We start from the raw sequence: 15201 nt of genomic DNA, 5'->3' as shown, positions 1-15201 counted from the left end.
AATTCTGGCTGTTAATAGGACGTTAAACAATTGTAACTGCTGTGAAATAAATATGAAGTGTTATACATGTGGCTGTGATTTCTTGAGCAGAATTTTACTGTTTACTATTTTAGCTTTGAAGGCATTGCGAGGCTGTTCCGACGTTGACTATTGTAATGTTTACTATATCAGCTCTGAAGGCGTTGCGAGGCTATTCCGACGTTGACTATTGTATTGTTTACTATTTTAGCTCTGAAGGCATTGCGAGGCTATTCCGACGTTGAGGAGGAGATCGATGAGATGAAGGTGGAGGCCCGTAAGAGTCAGAGCGTGGAGAGCTTCTCTATCAAGAAGCTTCTGACTACTCCGGACCTGAGGATTCCCGTCATCATGGCCTGTGTGTTACAGATCTCCCAGCAGTGGTCAGGTATCAATGCTGTAAGTGACAAAATACACTAAATTTTGCTATGAAGCATTCCATTGGAACAGATCAAGGATGTAACTCGCCATTTCCAAAATTTGAAAGGTTGAGTCAATTTCCGAACTTTAATTTACTTCATTGTAAGCAAAAAGTTGTAAAGTTTTAAGGGTACCCATTTGATAGGTTATCAGTTCCCATTAAATTTAACATTGTTTCATGTCTTATTTATATGAAATAGGATATACATGTATATATTTACCATTGTATGGCACTGCCACTATATAACCCTACCAATTCAGTTGCGAGTTCACCAGCTTATGAACTGCCAACTGAAATTTGAATTTGAAAATTTCAAAAAAAAAATCGCTGATGGTAAATATAAGCATTGAACGGCTTTCAGTTGGCATTCATAGTCAATATGAATGCCAACTGAAAGCCGTTCAATGCTGAAATGACAACATTTTATCGTTGTTTGAAAGTAAGAGAATACAGACAAAACTGTAATTCCAACTAATAATATAAAAAAAATGAAGGTATTGTATGAAAAATAATTAGACCGAGCTTGGAGCTCCTATAAGGGCTATTGTAGTAATGTATATCTTACAGGAGGATTTCAGTAAAATAACTTGTGTGGGTGGTCTCTGTTTGACAAACCTTGAGTCCTTCCCATTTGGTAGATATTTTACTGGAACAGCCCTAAACTGTACAAACAAATCTATCGGTAAAATATAAAGCATTTCACTGATGACTGGAAGTGATTATAGTGTCATATGTTCTGTAGAGATGCTAGACAAAAGGTTTTAAACACAGCACTGGGCAAAAGTTTAATATTTTATCAGCAGTGATTATTTCCCTGTCAAATAATTGTCAAAGCAATTGGTAAAAATGTACAAACGGAAAAAAAATGTGATTATCTCCCTTTGTAGGTAATGTCCTTCTCCAGCTTCATGTACAAGAACGCCGGAGTACCCACCAACGTGATTGAGTGGGTAGTGTGTGGAACCTCCACGATCAACGTCCTCACCACCATTGTGGCCGTACCACTGATGGAGAAACTCGGACGACGCCCACTCATGATCTACCCAATGATGGGAATGGCTTTGTCCTTCGTCATCCTGACAATCTTTCACAACCTCCAGTATGATACGGATCTTGTTGTAAGTTGTGGGCACTAACATCTTACAAATGATACAGAGTTTTCTACGATTTGTTTTATCCTTTTAGAGGGTAAATCATTTATATTATCAGTCCCCTTCCTAAATGTATGTAGGTAAAACATTGACAATAAAAATATTACTCTGCATATCAATATGGTAAGCTGAAAATCAAGACCTCTTTTAAAAGTGATTTTCATGATCATTTTGTTCATTTCTGGGAAATTTAATCTGATTTAAGTACCAGTTAAGTAAATATTTTGGGATAAATTCCCCAAATTGTTAATATCACTTTCATATTATTGTTTAATTGACACTTGCAGGAAAACCATCAAACATATGCTTATGTTGGAATCGCTGCCATGCACACCTATGTCATTGGTTTTGCCCTCGGTTTGGGTAAGTATTTTTAAAAGTGTAATTATACATTAAAACTAGTGATCTAATAGAACTGTAAAGACCTTGATATCGACATTGACCTTGAATTAATGTTGACCTTGATAACGACATTGACCTTGAATTAATGTTGACCTTGATAACGACATTGACTTTGAATTAATGTTGACCTTGATAACGACATTGACCTTGAATTAATGTTGACCTTGATAACGACATTGACCTTGAATTAATGTTGACCTTGATAACGACATTGACCTTGAATTAATGTTGACCTTAATAACGACATTGACCTTGAATTAATGTTGACCTTGATAACGACATTGACCTTGAATTAATGTTGACCTTGATAACGACATTGACCTTGAATTAATGTTGACCTTAATAACAACATTGACCTTGAATTAATGTTGACCTTGATAATGACATTTACCTCAAATTAATGTTGACCTTAATAACAATTTGACCTCGCTATCAATGTTGACCTCAACAACAGTGTTGACCTCGATAACAATGTTGACCTTGATGTCAATGTTGACCTCAATAACATTTGTTGACCTTGATAACAATGTTGACCTCGACAACAGTGTTGACCTCATTATCAATGTTGACCTTGTTATCAATGTTGACCCTTAATCACAATGTTGATCTCAATAACATTTGTTGACAATTTAATGTTGAACTGGATAACACTGGTATTGTTTGGTAACAGTCGAACTGGTCGACTCTTTAATGTTATTACATTACAAATGTATCTTTATAAATGGGCTGATTTTATTGAACTTTTGACAATTTTCTCTGTCTGCGCTCTTGATATTTCTTTTGTATTTATGCCTGACCTTGGACAAAATGGCAAAAATTAAATGGAAAAAATAATCTCTGTACTTCCGTTATACAGTAAACTGAAAAATTACAGTTAAGATAATAAAGCCATTTTAGGTTAAGATATATTTAGAAATCTATTGTTATAACCCCTACTTTGTAAGCAGCCTATATAAATTAATCACTTTGTGAGTGTTTCCATGGTAACCTTGTGTACATATCTCGTATACCCATGAACAGATTCAGTTCATAATCACACCATAACATCACAGCATCAAGTTCTACACCTGATTAGATTGTGGTTGTCATTGATCAAGGTTAAAGGTCAAAGGTCACACATGACCACTAAGTGTATTCAAGACATATGTTGAACCCCCTGGACAGATATATTTTACTGATGGGGGGGGGGGGGGGGGGGGGGTATTAGGGGTATATCTATGTCAGCCCCTGGACAGATTTATTTGATGATGAAGGGGTAGGGGTATATCTATGTCAGACTGTGGGCCTACTTACTGTGCTTTGACTTTATAATCTGTTTTGCTTTCATAGGTCCTATCCCATTTATCATCGTGAGTGAGATCTTCAGACAGGAGCCTCGTGCTGCAGCCATGAGTATTTCCTTGGCGTTTAACTGGGTGTGCAACTTCACTCTCATGTTGGTGTTTAGATTCATGCAGGTAAGTGTTATGTATTGAGCTGATATTATCATCAGTACCTCTAGGGGTGGAGAGGGGGGAGGGAGGCTGAATACATTTGTAATGGGTCTATAGCTGGCAGGACGTGGACGACACAAGGTAAAAAGATGTACAGTTGTACTTGTGTGATACACCACTGTAGATGTAACACACATCACAAGTCAGTTCCTGATGTGGAAAGAAATTATTTATTAAATGAATAATTTCTTTTAAATTAAACATTTTTTTTGTTTTATCATTTTTACATTAAAAGTTATTCTACTGTTGAGGTAGATATTCATACGGATTCAAACTCCACTTATATCTAGTGTTTTATGTAATATACTTTGTGCATGTATATAATTAGCATTCTTCACCAGCAGAATAAATTTAATTCTTATTTTAAATTTTTTGGGAATTTGATATTTATTGAAAATGATTTTGAAATTTTAAAGCAAGCATTTTACCTACCAGCAGTTTGATTTTCGATGCCCTGACCAAACATATATGTGTTAGGGAAAATCTGGGTAATTACGAACAGGAGGGTTATTGCGGACAAACACTGTTATACATGTATAAAGAAACTATGCTAAAAATTGGCAGTCATGCAGGTCCACATCCCTGATAATACACGTACTGCTTTGATGATAAAGTCGGAAAATACCTTGTACTAAAAATAGTCACCCTAAAATATGACTTACAGTTGGGAATGAATGCTGGGATATTGTCCTTGATTGTAACTTAACGTTTTTATTTGTTTAACAGCACGCCATGAAGGGATATGTTTACCTGCCATTCATCGTCATTCTTGTTCTTGCCATCATCTTCATCATCATTATGGTGCCGGAAACGAAGAATAAGACATTCGATGAGATTGCAGTACAGATTGGAATGGGCCGCGGTAAAAAGGGATTAACTTACGACCAGGATGAAGGACAAGAACTCAACAGCATGAAGACTTAAAGATTGTAGTAATAACATCAGAATATTTAAAATACAAACTTTGACTAAGTTATAGAAGTTGTACTTCTTATACCAATTTAGCCATGTTTCATTGTTGGGGGTTTGAATGTAGTAGTAAAATTGATATGTGTTATTCTTTCCTTTTTTATGTTAAAAAATAATAGCACTTTAGGGTATTTATAACCAGTTCGGTACAAAAATTTCACTAATAGTCCAAATGTTATAAACTGCAGAAACAACATTGACAAATTAACCCTTGTCCATTAATCGGTTTGTTGGTGTTTTTGCAGTTTCGTTTTTTGTTGTAGGTGTCCACAAGCATTTTACAAATTATTCTGTAAAAACAATCAATCCTTATTTTATTTCGTATAATTTTTATGCCGACAGGTAATATTTTTCACATGAATTTGTCAACTATAGAAAAAAAATGACAAAGCAGCTCAAAATTTAATACCTACAAACTAGTTCTGGATGAAACGACTGCAAAAAACTTGCTTCACGAAATTTAACAATTCTATGTATATAAAAACTGTGTAAAGGGATAAACTCAAGTTTGTTTCCTGGGTTTATTGCCCCATTTACAACCAGGTTCATTTTGAGGCTGTAAATGTAGTAGCTGATTGCTACATTGTTAGGCTGAACTACATGCAAAAGGTCTGTTCCATGCTATCTGTGCAATTGGACTAAAGTGTCTCGCCCAAAGACACAATTACGTCAGTGCAGGCAGTCAATAATCCGAGGTTCCTGAGAGAGGAACAATTCAGGAAAGGAACTCAACAACACACCTTTGATCTGTAAATGAAGCATCATCGAGAAGCTCTTATTGTCTGAGCTTTTTTCCTAGAAGCTCTTATTGTCTGAGCTTTTTTCCTAGAAGCTCTTATTGTCTGAGCTTTTTTCCTAGAAGCTCTTATTGTCTGAGCTTTTTTCCTAGAAGCTCTTATTGTCTGAGCTATAGCAGCTCTTAAGCGCAACACTTGCATAATAATGAAGTGCTGGAGATCATTTTCATTAGGCATTCAGTTTACATTCAATTACTTATCAGAGGATGAAGTATAAAATAAATGAATGTGTGTTTTAAGAATTTGAATCTCACAAAAGATGCAATATGTGTACATCAATTGACAATGTAACTTTTAAAGACTTATGAAGAGAGGGTTGTTTGAAAAGGAATGATTGAAAACTAATTTCACATGTTGAGTTGAAAGACATTTAAACACATATTAAAGATATATTTTGCATTAAGTTATATATCCAGCAAATATGCATGTTAGACTTATTGTTGTAGTTTGGCTGTATGTCTGTACCTCAAGGTTTCAATATGCATGACATTTGATGTTGTCTTATAAGGACACTGTTACATTGGGTACACTCCGAGAAAATCTGTCAATCTCTGCTTAACTAAAACAACTGTCAAAATAAAATTTTATCAACAAATTGCAAGTACTTCTAAGAATATACATTTTAGCAGGACATTCATGATTCAGAAATATCAAATGATATGTTCTGCATACAGTTATATATAAAAACGAAAAAAAAAAAAAAAAAAGAAAAAAAAGACAAACCTCTAGATACAAGTACGTAGCTCAGGAAACATTCACATATAATACAACTATAAATGCATTTCAAAGCTCTAGTCCTGAATTTATTTTTGATATATTCTTATTTTGATTATATTTTTTTTTTATTTTTTGACTTTTGAAGATATATATTTATTGGAAAAAATATTACATTATTTACCTTTCAATATCCAAGAATTTTATTCTTTATACTTATATCTACTTTAAAGTACATACATATATCTAAAATTTGTGGTCACATTTGAAATATATTTTCATTTCAATAACATTCTAATTTGCTTTTAAGTATTAGATACAGAATACCGATGGAGAGAATGTGTTATGTTCACATTTTCTGATCAGGCTCTGAAGCACAAATGTACCTTGTTTTGTCTGCGAACAGGTAGAAAGCTTAATTTAATTTTAGCCTCTTCATTTCAAAATGGTGTGCTTTGCTATTTACCCACATTCTGCCATTCTATAACAGAAAAACTCTTTAGAAAATATCTATAGTGAGAAATGAGATTATAAATTTACTTTAGATTTGTTGTAAAAATTATTTTAAATAATTCTAAGATGTTGAATTTGGAGGAATTTTTGAAAAATTTCTGACCACTTGGAACTTATCTATACTTTAAATGCAAGTTGTATGTATATGACATTGTATAAAGTGCTAAAATGTATTTTTCTTACTACTTGCAATTGAGTTCATTAAATACATTACTGTAAGTTTGATGAACTGAAAATTTTATAGAAATATTGAACCTTGCTTAACATGTCTGTTGGTATAACACCTATATTCCTGGTTGTGTTAATCTGCCTATTAGTCCCCTATCAGTAAAACCGGGTGGACTACGGGTTCCTTCCCGTCTGTCTGTCTGTAATTCTGTCCACTCAGTTTTCCACTCTTTTCTCAGCCATGCTTCAAGGTATGTTGGTTAAAGTTGGGTTGTAACTTCAGTACGAACAGCTACAGATCAAGTTCGAGTTTCAGGGTTTTTGGGTCAAGGTAACGTTTAGTCGGGGTCAATAGGGGACATGTACCAAGCATGCTTGTTTACTTCGGACATTCAGTAGTATATATGTACCCTCTCCTTGTTACTGAGACCTTTTAAGTCTTAATATCAAGAAATCAATGATACATTGTATTATGATTTGATTTTAATAGTTAAAAAGAAAATTACTTCAAAACTATCTGGAGTCTTTCAAAAGGAGACGATAATTTAGATTATTAAAGACATTTATGCAGTCTTTTGTGACAGCTGTAAATGATCTAGAATGGAGTGAAGATTTGAAAGGTATGCTGTAGCAGAATGCTTCCTCTGCCAGAACATGACGTTCATCTTATTAATTCAGATTATCTTCCCATATGTAAGTCTATTCATCGCCCAGATTCCTATATACAAAGTGTATGTGATTTTTTCCCGTTGCTAGAGTGAAATTGTAATTTTGGCCTTGTTTGGGTATCAATCATACATTCATATTCAAAATCCAACATTATGTTTGCCATTAGTTATCTGGTACATGAAAACTACCTCTGGAATTACGAAGATGTGGAACATTTTTCCACACAGATTTGCTATTATGAAACAGGACTGAAACAATTCTTATCATTCTGACAAATTGTCTACTGTGTCTGTAGCTAAGATATTGTACCGATGAAACAGTTTTACAAGATAACATGACATCATTGAGTACAAAATATGATGTAACACATTATGTGTTAGGATTTCTTCTCTCACATGGTTCACACAGGCCATGAATCACATGATTCACACAGGCCATGAATCACATGGTTCACACAGGCCATCAATCACATGGTTCACACAGGCCATCAATCACATGGTTCACACAGGCCATCAATCACATGGTTCACACAGGCCATCAATCACATGGTTCACAAAGGCCATCAATCACATGGTTCACACAGGCCATGAATCACATGGTTCACACAGGCCATGAATCACATGGTTCACACAGGCCATGAATCACATGGTTCACACAGGCCGTGAATCACATGGTTCACACAGGCCATGAATCACATGGTTCACACAGGCCATGAATCACATGGTTCACACAGGCCATGAATCACATGGTTCACACAGTCCATGAATCACATGGTTCACACAGGCCATGAATCACATGGTTCACACAGGCCATGAACAGTGCTGGAATTTAAGTTAGTAATCTTTACTTAGTGCTTGCAATATACTGAAAAATGTGTACTTTGCAAAAGTGTTGCAATTTAATGAATATTCTTTGAAAAGTGCTGGAATATTTACACTTAATAGTTAAGAAGCTAGAAGTACTGGTTGAAGATTTTCTCATGAAGATATATTTCAAAAATTTCGAGATATAAACCAATCGCCAAAATCAGTATATTATTTTAAACTGTCATGATGTATTTGTAATTTGTATTAATACTATATTACAGTGTATAATTATATGCTAAATAGTTATGTAACGGTATACATAAGAACTATCTTTCCAAACTTAAAACGTTGGAACTACCTTAAGTGGTGTTTTAATTGTGCTAGAAATTGAAAGATTTCACACAGAAATTATCTACAAAATTTATGATTTGTTGTCACATTTCATGTAAGTTTTTGATTTGTTGTAGAGTAAACCAAGCTGTGGTTTATATTATATGGTGTTACGTTAGGTGTGGGAATATTTGTCAGATTATTTTGCATTGACTTATGACAAGAATTATCTGTTTCATTGTTTTATTATAGTGAATATAACAATGTTAATATTCCTAGGTCATCAAAGGGTAGTTATTGTTTATAGATATTTCCGTGATTGTTAAGCCTATCAATGCAGAGCAGAACAAATTAGTCATGTTATATATATATATGTTTGTGGTGTGTTGCAATTGATTTTTAACAAGATGTAAAATTTTGAAATTGTTGTAATAATATCATTTTTTTCACTTTTATCATTTGTTACATGAGGTCTGTAAGGATGAGGATAGTTCTAGTAGTTCGGTAGTGTGTTGTTCTGTTACAGTATTTTACTCTTAGTATTAACCTTGTTCTAAATCTGATAAAAAAAAATCAGACCTGTAAATTTGCTTCTCAGTGATTTGAAAGTATCACATTGTATTTTATTTTAGAGGATTTGATTGGCCCATTCTCGGTTATTAGCCACAAACTTATTGGCCCATTCTCGGTTATAAGCCACAAACTTATTGGTCCATTCTCGGTTATAAGCCACAAACTTATTGGCCCATTCTTGGTTATAAGCCACAAACTTATTACACATTTTTGATAGAAGTACAAGACTTATAGATGTAATTAGCTTCGGTGTATACCTGGGCTGTTTTCTGTTGCAGTCTGATTGTTCAGATGTAATTAGCTTTGGTGTATACCTGGGCTGTTTTCTGTTGCAGTCTGATTGTTCAGATGTAATTAGCTTCGGTGTATACCTGGGCTGTTTTCTGTTGCAGTCTGATTGTTCAGATGTAATAAAACTAATTAGCTTCGGTGTATACCTAGGCTGTTTTCTGTTGCGGTCTGATTGTTCAGATGTAATAAAACTAATTAGCTTCGTTGTATACCTGGGCTGTTTTCTGTTGCGGTCTGATTGTTCAGATGTAATAAAACTAATTAGCTTCGGTGTATACCTGGGCTGTTTTCTGTTGCAGTCTGATTGTTCAGATGTAATAAAACTAATTAGCTTCGTTGTATACCTGGGCTGTTTTCTGTTGCGGTCTGATTGTTCAGATGAGCCTTGACAACGACTTAGAGGCCATTATAACATCTGCTTGTCTGTTAAGGTTTATGCTTGAAATGCTACATTAAAAAAATCTGTAAACCGTTTTAACCCCATAAATGAACAGCTTGTACAGTATTACAAAAAGGCTTATACCTATTTCAAACATCATGTTAGGGATGGCTGGTGTTACTTTTTAACACGCAATCAATAAATTTAGTTCATTTAAGCACAGGTTGTTTAGGCTTTTTGGGCTTAATGATGGTAAAATATGATAGAAAGCAAGGACATGATGGTGGAAGTCAACATTTGTATACAAAAATAGTCATATTTCTAATAGGGCATTAGAATATATGTCATTGCAATGCATCAATTACATTCTTTCATTTGAAAATAAGTTTAAACAGTATTAACTTAAAAATTAATTGATATGGAAGAGCTAATATTAAAAAAAAAAAAAAATGGAAGATTTTTTTTTATCCATTTAATGTTATGTACAAGAGTTTTTTCTATTGGTACTGAACTCAACTGAAAACTAGGTCTAATTTGACTGTATACAGAGTATTGAACAGAAATTTGTCTTCTAGATCTTTTGAATTCCATACTACCATTTTTGGAGTGTCATGTTGAAATTCTTTATTGAGTACCTGTTGATCAGGTAGAAACACAAAATGAAAATGTATATTGTGTGAATGCTGTTTTAGTGGTAATGTTTGTTAAATTTTCAGCTGAATTTTATTTGGACCAGCAATCAATCATGACACTTTTTACTACACTTCAGAATTTGTTCATTTTGATATTGGATTCTTTTTTATCTTTTTTTTTTATGTTTATTGCTTCCACACAATTAAAGTGCTTCTAATTTTCTTTTTTTAATACAACCTTTTTTTAGTTTTGATAAAAAGAAAAAAAATTACAAATTCTGTATTGGAATATTTAAAACAGTGCTTAATTATTTTCTTATTATTTTATTTTAATGTCAGACCATTTCGTTTTAATAGTGCTTATTTGAATTTTTTAAAATTCTATTTTAAGTTTGTTTTTAGTGCTGATGTACATAGAGAATACATTTGTTTGAGTATCCTAATTTAATTGTTTATGTTATTGGAAATACTGCCATGTATTTCTCAGAAGAGTGAAATCATTTGTCATTATAATTGTGCACTGCATAATCAATAGAGTGGGATCGTCACCTGAGGTTACGTGGCTGGGTCTCTAACAGACAGAGATATTACGACCCCGTCACCTGAGGTTACGTGGCTGGGTCTAACAGACAAAGCTATTACGACCACGTCACCTGAGGTTTGATGGCTGGGTCTCTAACAGACAAAGCTATTACGACCCCGTCACCTGAGGTTTGATGGCTGGGTCTAACAGACAAAGCTATTACGACCCTGTCACCTGAGGTTTGATGGCTGGGTCTCTAACAGACAGGGCTATTACGACCCCGTCACCTGAGGTTACGTGGCTGGGTCTCTAACAGACAGAACTATTACGACCCCGTCACCTGAGGTTTGATGGCTGGCGCTCAAACCAACTGAGCTATCAGGGCCCCTACACATTTTAAAGAATAATTTTGTTTCATTTTGGAAGGAATATATATATTTGAATGATACACTTGGCCAGTCATATTTTGTACCATGTATTATAGTCAAACCAATAACGGTTATGTTGTGATCTTTAAAGCCAAAAAACAGAACAGATCAGATTAGCATCTGATAAGTTATACAAGGGTACCTGTCTTTGTATGACATTATCTAGATCTATAAGTAATACAAGGGTACCTGTCTTTGTATGACATTAGTAATGGGTCTAGATCTGTAAGTAATACAAGGGTACCTGTCTTTGTATGACATTAGTAATGGGTCTAGATCTGTAAGTAATACAAGGGTACCTGTCTTTGTATGACATTATCTAGATCTATAAGTAATACAAGGGTACCTGTCTTTGTATGACATTAGTAATGGGTCTAGATCTGTAAGTAATACCAATATTCCTCATAACATAGTGTTGTACAGTACAAGTTTTTATGTTTTAAAACATACAATATACTCTGTTACTTCTGAACTTGTGATTTCAAGAAATTTAATCATGGGGTAGTCTAGACATCAGATATTTATAGAATATTCAGTGTTACAGTGGATTCCAAAATTTTGTTCAGGAGCAACATTGTGAAAATGATTAAATTTTAACTGGTATAGATGAGTCCACTTTGGTGCTAGTAGTTATATTGCCAGTTCACTGAACGTTTTAATCATGATATTTCCCCAGTCTACTTATGACCATGTATTGTGACCTAAAGATATTTGAAGTTATTTGTGTTTAAGACAGCATATAGAGGAAGTAGCAAAATATTTTGTCTATTTATCAAAATAAAATCATTTATATTTTCATTAGGTCTGTAGAACATTTGTACATATAATATCATTTTTAAAAAAGTATCATTAATCCTTACTAATATAACCATTCTTAAAGCCTGGTCATTTAGTTTTTAGCTGAAAACCATCGAAAATTCTTACAAATTATCCAGAGGATTAAATTCAAAAAGACAAACTTAACCATAATGTAAAGTTTTATGGCTTGACTGAAGGTAAAATAAAGATGTACAGGTAGTAAGTACAAACTTTAGGTTTTTTTGTGTTGTACGAGTTTAAACATAATGAATGGTTTGGAAACATTTATGTATGTAAGATATAACTGATTATTTTTTAGTGTGCAGCATTCTTTCGGATTTACTTAAAAGCTATGATTTTTTTTTTTTTTTTTGAGAAACTGCATCGGCTGAGTTCATTGATAAAGGAGGAAGGAATCCTGGCTAGTTACATAATGTATTTCTCTCTTTACTGAAAATATTTGATGACATTTCAGAGAAAAAAAAATTATATATAGAAAAGACATGACATGAAGATGGTATGTTATACTGACATTGGCATGTCTTAGATAATTTGATATATATGTGTAACGATGGTGAGGTGTTCAGTTTTAATTTTGTTCACTATTTATTGGTACAATAATGCTTAAATTTTTTCTTTCATCATAATATTACTGGTACATTGATTTTGTATCTTGTATTTAAAGAGGTAAAATATTTGTTTTTTAAATCAAAATTACTACTTCTAATATCATCTTATTCTCATTTATTTCCTTTTGGACAATATGATCCAATAGTTGAAAGATGCTACACCACCAACAAGAATATACATTGCTTGTCACAAAATGTCACCCACAGTATAGAAATATGTCCAACACAAACACATTGAACAGTTATAAGACACAATAGTTGCATATCCAATTTTGAGGTGGAATATAACAGAATTTCTTTGGAATGCAATTAATTATTTACTCATTTTAAGTTTAAACTGACCATATATACTGGACTTAACTATTAACTGTGGATTCTTTGGTCTGGAGATATATTTTTTCGATTCTGCTTTAAATATAAAATGTATGCTTGGCTAAATTGTTCTTTTAATATTTTCAAATTAAAAGATAAGCTCGGATTTTTGGAGGCTGGTAATGGTATAAAGTAAGCAGCTTTTGGTATTATGAAAATATATAACAGATGATTCTTGTTTTAAATCGGTCATAATTACACATTGTTGGAGGTGTAGTACCTTTATATCATTCCACTAGTATTTGTTTTAACCCTGAATTCCTCTGTTGTAATGGATTGTTTATAGTGTAGCAATAAATGAGGTTCTGTGTATGCCTGCTATTTATTGTCACAAGAACTTGTGTCACTTGATGTACAAGATCGTTATTTGTTGTGGGTTGTGCCTTGTGTAAAGAACTGTAGTATTGGATGAAACATATATACCCGACTTGTGTGTGCTCATCAATAAAAGAAATAAAATGGATTTTTGTTGATTGATCATTTGATAGACTAGACTCTGACTCCTACATTTACTGCATCACTGGAAATTATATATTAGGGGTACAAGTTCACTAAGGTAAAACAGTGTGTCATGTATCAAACGTAGGTCACTCTGACCTATATTTTGACCTTTGACCTATATCTGGTCGGGACTGTAATTCACCAAATGGTCTTGTTTTTGACTTAATAACTTCTGTTTTATCTTTGATGGGCCGTAACACAATTCAACAATTCACTTTGAGTAAGACATCAGAATAAAAGATCCTACTGAGCATTGGTCTTCAGCTCACAACCAACTGTGTCGGAAAGCTTTTGGTATATGGTGCAGCATCTGTCATCCATCAGGCAACAATTAACAGCTTCAAAATAACTCTGCAAACCTGGGTACTATTATTTGTCCAGTCTGTACTTGGTATAGTTTTTCATATAAATGACCTTTACTTAGCGGGTACTTACAAGGTCATCAGGTTAATATTTTGCGAATTTTTTAAAGAATCTTCTTATCTAGTTTTGGAAGACTTACAGTCCAACTACATCTACTTTCATTTAGCCAACAAGTGCCTGAATTTTGGTACTATAATCTTCCTCGTAAAAATGACCAGTCCCTACTTTCAAGTTCATAGGGGTAAAATATGTTAATATCTTCAAATATTATCTGAAAGTGTAATACAGCGATATTTTGGTGTGTAATAATGACCAGCAGTGTAAATCTTTTTCTTAGATATTAGGTTAAAGGTTGTGATAACAGCTTAAAGGTCAAGATATTAGGTTAAAGGTCAACCTAAAGCACTGAGATCCAGGTTCATTGTATTTTGCCAGCATGGTATTGGATGATGTAAAGTTCCCTAATATAAACAACCTTGACCTACTTTCAAGGTTACAGGGGTCAACTATGTTAACACAACATTATAAGAAGTGTCGATACCTTGGTAGGTATTGTAATTTTTTTTTTACATAATGTTGATTTGGTTTAAGTTTAATATTCAAGAACTCTAAGGTAGTGACAACTGAATTTCCTAAGAAAACTAACAAAGAAAACCACTGATCTTCTATAACAGACTCTTTATTCAAATCCTTAACATATTACAATTTCGTAAATATTTATTTTTCAGTGACAAGACAACATGACAATATACATGAGCCAGCACTGAAACAATGATATAATATGGCAATGCTCCTTGTGGTCATTTTACATGTATTAAACCCCCTAAATGTCATTTGACACGTTTTAAACCCCCTAAATGTCATTTGACACGTTTTAAACCCTCTAAATGTCATTTTACATGTTTTAAACCCCTTAAATGTCATTTTACATGTTTTAAACCTTTACATGTATTAAACCCCCTAAATGTCATTTTACATGTTTTAAACCCCCTAAATGTCATTTACATGTTTTAAACCCCCTAAATGTCATTTTACATGTTTTAAACCCCCTAAACGTCATTTTACATGTTTTTAACCCCCTAAACATCATTTTACATGTTTTAAACCTTTACATGTATTAAACCCCCTAAATGTCATTTTACATGTTTTAAACCCCCTAAATGTCATTTTACATGTTTTAAACCCCTTAAATGTCATTTTACATGTTTTAAACCCCCTTTATGTCATTTGACACGTTTTAAACCCCCTAAATGTCATTTGA

General features: G+C 33.4%; 2 protein-coding genes across 6 annotated transcripts in view; one reads left to right on the top strand and one right to left on the bottom strand.

Annotated features, from left to right (window-relative positions):
• The window catches only part of LOC117345163 (solute carrier family 2, facilitated glucose transporter member 1-like), a 66047-nt gene extending 52508 nt beyond the window's left edge, over nucleotides 1-13539 (top strand). The window contains exons 7-12 of one of the 3 annotated variants that reach the window (XR_004536367.1): nucleotides 230-417; nucleotides 1327-1557; nucleotides 1878-1953; nucleotides 3322-3449; nucleotides 4212-10880; nucleotides 10934-13539. Coding sequence is in view for 1 of the 3 variants with exons in the window: in XM_033908165.1 (XP_033764056.1) it covers nucleotides 230-417; nucleotides 1327-1557; nucleotides 1878-1953; nucleotides 3322-3449; nucleotides 4212-4409 (821 nt within the window). In the remaining 2 variants the exon portion in view is untranslated. Of the gene's footprint in view, nucleotides 1-229; nucleotides 418-1326; nucleotides 1558-1877; nucleotides 1954-3321; nucleotides 3450-4211 lie in introns of all 3 variants that reach the window. The other 2 variants (XR_004536368.1, XM_033908165.1) reach the window with 2 other exon arrangements.
• Nucleotides 13540-14598: 1059 nt separating this feature from the next.
• Nucleotides 14599-15201, bottom strand: part of LOC117345162 (translocation protein SEC62-like) — a 32088-nt gene continuing 31485 nt past the window's right edge. The window contains exons 10-11 of one of the 3 annotated variants that reach the window (XM_033908161.1): nucleotides 14928-15046; nucleotides 14599-14880 (exon numbers count right to left, since the gene is read on the bottom strand). The gene's annotated coding sequence lies outside the window, so the exon portion shown is untranslated. Of the gene's footprint in view, nucleotides 15047-15201 lie in introns of all 3 variants that reach the window. The other 2 variants (XM_033908160.1, XM_033908162.1) reach the window with 2 other exon arrangements.

This window comes from Pecten maximus, chromosome 16 (genome assembly GCF_902652985.1).
Source record: "Pecten maximus chromosome 16, xPecMax1.1, whole genome shotgun sequence".
NCBI classification, from domain to species: Eukaryota; Metazoa; Mollusca; class Bivalvia; order Pectinida; family Pectinidae; genus Pecten; species Pecten maximus.
Note: the sequence above shows the minus strand (reverse complement) of the source record. Positions and strands in the feature narration are given on the sequence as shown.